Source organism: Temnothorax curvispinosus, unplaced genomic scaffold, assembly GCF_003070985.1.
Source record: "Temnothorax curvispinosus isolate PA1 unplaced genomic scaffold, ASM307098v1 QBEX01015421.1, whole genome shotgun sequence".
NCBI lineage: Eukaryota > Metazoa > Arthropoda > Insecta > Hymenoptera > Formicidae > Temnothorax > Temnothorax curvispinosus.
Genome location: NW_020225201.1, coordinates 1 through 4,128, shown reverse-complemented (window position 1 = coordinate 4,128; position 4,128 = coordinate 1). Strand labels below are relative to the sequence as shown.

The following is a 4,128-nucleotide window of genomic DNA, read 5'->3' as shown; positions in this document are numbered from 1 at the left end:
AAGAAAAAGAAGATAATAATAAAAATAAATATACACGCGCAAAAGGTAAGATGTGAATAATATTGCAAGAGACATAAAACACCAAAGACAAAGATAAAATACGGATATAACAAGAATTTATGTGAAAAGATAAAATGCAGGATAAAACCGTGAAATTCGATTAATCGAGTGGCAACGTGTTAAAATATTTGATTGCAGTAGAAGAAGACAGCACGGAATTTCATGGATCGACGTAGCGGACAGGATAATAAGATCCGATAACGAGTTTCAGAAAATTAATTAAAAAAGAAAATAAAAAGTTAAATGTAACAATGCGCGCGGAGAAAAGGGATGAGACTTGGTCCTAAACTAACTTGCGTCCGATTATCCGACACGTCGCATTTTGAGAAGTGCTTAATGAAGTATTCGGCACAAATCAATAGTCAACCCCTTACGCGATTAGACCTAAAACTTTCCTATTTTCCACCGGGAAACTCGATAGAGAAACCGAAGCGCCATCCCCGTCTATTGATCGGTCACTGACTCCGCTCAACATGGCGGCGGGGGTGGTATTCGCGCTCAGCCTGATCCTCGTCGTCGGCCACCTTCAGGAAGGGCCAGGATCCCTCGCCAAGACCTTCACATTCCCGGAATACCCGTACAAGGAGACCACCAAGAACGTAAGTCGTCCATACGGTTCATCAAAGTCCTCTTTCACGAGTGGTACGTGCTGAACGCTGATACAGGTTATGGGGAGCAACCCACAACCCACATTTAAGGGTGGCAGTTTTACGATGCTAGGAACGGTAGCATAACGCTAAGCCGGATTGGTGCACCAATTTTTGAGCCAAACAGTAAGAGCTATCTTCTCTGCACCCGTCTCTGCACGTGGATCACTAATTAGTCATAAAACACCTTCAATTTAATCTGCGCAAATAAAAAAATTAATAATTATATTGGAAGAATTCAAATTATTATAAAAAGCTATTGTATCACCGTGTCTGAAAAAGAGATGTATAAATTCAAAAGTGTGACAAACACTCCGATAACTATCATTTACGAGTGTTTACGACCAAGGAAGTAAAATCGGAACAAGGTAGCAATTTAGTGAACGATCGATTTGACATTAATTAAAGAGAAATTTGGCTAAAGGTCAAAGTATATATACGAATGCACTTGAATGTAACTATACGTGCGAAATTGCATTTGGAACAACGACGCAAGCTCATCGTCGCGATTCGATATAGCTACCAAAGAATTCTCTTTTGCCAAGCTTGACAAGCGGAGGGTAGATTACAAAAATTACATTTAAAATTGTTTTGCAAAAAGACTAGAACACAAAAATACGCGTGTTGCGTATCGCAAAAAGATCCGTCGAAAATGTATATAGTTCTGTATAGTTAAAAATAATTCGCTCGCGATATACTTTTAGGGGAAAAAACGATGGAAAATTTTATCTGAGAAACTTTTTGACGAATTTAATTTTACGGGCAATCTATTATTAGCATCTGAAATACGCAGTTTACTACCAAAAACATCTTACGATTGTATTTTCCAGGAAGTGAAATAAAAGAACGTTACGTATGTCTTACTCTGTATTACGCTCGGCAAAAATATTTTCCTTCAAAGATCTCTCGCAGTAATACTTTTATGTGCGCGGAGTTGTTCGCGAAGGATAGTAAAAGCGCATACATGTACCACGCTGGAAGTCGCATTGGCTCTAATTGGGGTTAATCTTTCGACATGCACAAATCAATTGTTGCATTCCGCTTTATCCCGCCGCGGCGCGGAATGCAAAGCGTCATTTTATCAATACCGCATAAATTGACGGAATAATTTTCTCGTGTTCAAAAAAAAATATTAATAAATGTTCGCATTTCCGAATTTATAATCATAAAATCCATTTCCAACGTTTTATGCTAAATTAACGCACGCGATTTATTATTTCAGCGAAATATGAAAGATGGAAAATTCGACAGCGATTCATATTCGATATTGCTATATATTAAAACCTTTTTGCATTTAAACATTTATAACAATTAGAAGATAAATTAAGCCAATATTGTAATTGGAATAATCGGTAAATTCTGTCGTAGGAGGCCCTCTTCAGACAATTCGAGCAGGATTGCGAGGAGAGCGGTGCTTGCAAGATGCTATCGCATAGGAGCGACGGCGTCGCCAAAACACGATGCATCCGGGAATGCGTGTCGCCGTCCTGTTACAAGGAGATCTACTTATTCGATCAGGTACAGGTATATGCGCGGAATACCAATTCCGTTAATTGCGTTTGGTTACTATTGGTCGCTTTACATGCTATACATTTAGTACATATCCGGTATACAGTTTCACTCGTGTGGACTGCATTTTAATGAACAATGAACCCGTTTCAGCTGGAGGAAGGCGAGATTGATGTGAGATTAATATCCTTCAAGGGTTGCTTCATGCAGCGAAACGGTCGACCACGGAAGTAAGAATATTCGCGCGAGAAGAGACGCAGGAAAAACAAATTTCTCGTGAGACGAGCGATTAACGGACGAGCCACTCTTTAATGGGATGACTATAATCGTGCAACAAAGAACACGCGCTGCGAGTAATAGTCCGCCATTCTGAGAAACGCTTCTTGCTTAGACTTTGCCCATCCCGGAAGGATTAAATTGATGACATAATGTGATCGCTGCATGATATGCATGACGGAACGTTTGGTTCGGAAAATCACAAAACTAAAATGAAGACGAAAATGCATATCATGCACAAAGATAAGTTAAATAATGCATATCGTGCAGTCCCGTACATGGAGATGAAGCGAATTATCCGAGTAATTAAGTCCGAGAACAATCTTTTTCTACGTTTTGTACGCACAGTATAATAATACTATAATGCACAAAGTAAACTAATAAAATTGTTGGCTACACTAGTGATTTCAATCACCTTATCGCTTTTATACATATTGCTATATCTATTAAAAAAGAAACCTTCTTCGAATAATATAATTCAGTATACGATTACATGCATATTACTCTAATAACGCAATTTTATTATATAGCGAGTGAGGAATAGCATTTAAAACTATTGTACACATTTTATCTTTGAAGGAAAAAACTGAAAATGACCAAATTTTTATAGAAAGTAAATTACGTTCGTTAAGTAGAAAATTTAGTATCTCGAAAATAAAGCATGTTTCACACAACTTCTTCCTTAATATAAAATACTTATACTGTGATATGTAACATAATTTACAAACTTGTTATTATTCACTCAATTGTTACAATTAAAACAAAAATATAAAAATGTAAAAAATATATAAGAGATAATGTATAATGTTGAGTAATTTTGTAAAATGCATAATTTGTTGTATGATTTTCACAACGATATTTATTTAGCGTGCGTTGCAAATCCGGCAAGCATCTTTCAAACTTTTATTATTAACTATTACAGAATATTCTTTCAAATAACTCCAAAACTTTATTTAAAAAGTGTCCTACACAGCGATCTAAAGTTCCATGGTACACCGCGCAACTTGCCTTGCATTAACGAAGCCACGTAATAGTGACAAAATTGACAAAGTATGCATTTAAAACCTTAAATTATTTTGTCAAATAATTTATTAAATATATAAAAAGAATATTGCTTTTTGATGACTTTTCTAAATTGAGATATTGTAATTTTTAAACGTATAATGATGGTAGTTTTATGCTTCAGATTTCTGTAAATTTTCCTGTAAAATTCGTAATTTATTGCCTATCCCCGCAGGGTTCGCAATCTACTACCAATGCTATCCTTCTCCTCTCACTTTAACCCTTTGAACCAACGGCTTAACGTCTCTTTCCGAAAGACGGAGCCCAGTTTTCTCCGCACAAGAGCCTATCTTGCACGGAGGGGCGCAGCTACCGGAAGAAACATTTCCATGCTTCATGGCTCTAGTGGACTCAAACCTGGTTCCTCAGATTACGAGTCTGGCGCTCTACCACTAGACCACACTGCCGCCCTTGCTTCACATTTTTTTACTTTGAGATTTTGAGATAAAATTAATTATATTTCTATAATTAATAATATCTCACAAACTATACTCTATCCAAAATAAATGATTTCATACTCATTGGAAGCACTAGAATCTTAACTTTCAATTGAAACCAAGAGATCAACTTACTA

At 36.6% G+C, this 4,128-nt stretch overlaps 1 protein-coding gene across 1 annotated transcript; it reads left to right on the top strand.

Moving 5' to 3' along the window:
* The first annotated feature begins 525 nt into the window (after window positions 1–525).
* On the top strand, window positions 526–3,244 carry LOC112465683. The gene is made up of 3 exons (XM_025033355.1): window positions 526–659; window positions 2,076–2,225; window positions 2,370–3,244. Exons 1-3 carry the CDS (start codon window positions 534–536, stop codon window positions 2,448–2,450), a joined length of 357 nt encoding a protein of 118 aa, XP_024889123.1. The 5' UTR covers window positions 526–533; the 3' UTR covers window positions 2,451–3,244.
* The last annotated feature ends 884 nt before the right edge of the window (window positions 3,245–4,128 follow it).

Bases quoted from the DNA above. Each gene is read 5' to 3' on its own strand.
- LOC112465683 (XM_025033355.1), top strand. From the start codon at position 534: ATGGCGGCGGGGGTGGTATTCGCGCTCAGCCTGATCCTCGTCGTCGGC. The intron at 660-2,075 runs GTAAGTCGTCCA...ATTCTGTCGTAG, and splicing joins ACAAGGAGACCACCAAGAAC to GAGGCCCTCTTCAGACAATT. The intron at 2,226-2,369 runs GTACAGGTATAT...AACCCGTTTCAG, and splicing joins AGATCTACTTATTCGATCAG to CTGGAGGAAGGCGAGATTGA.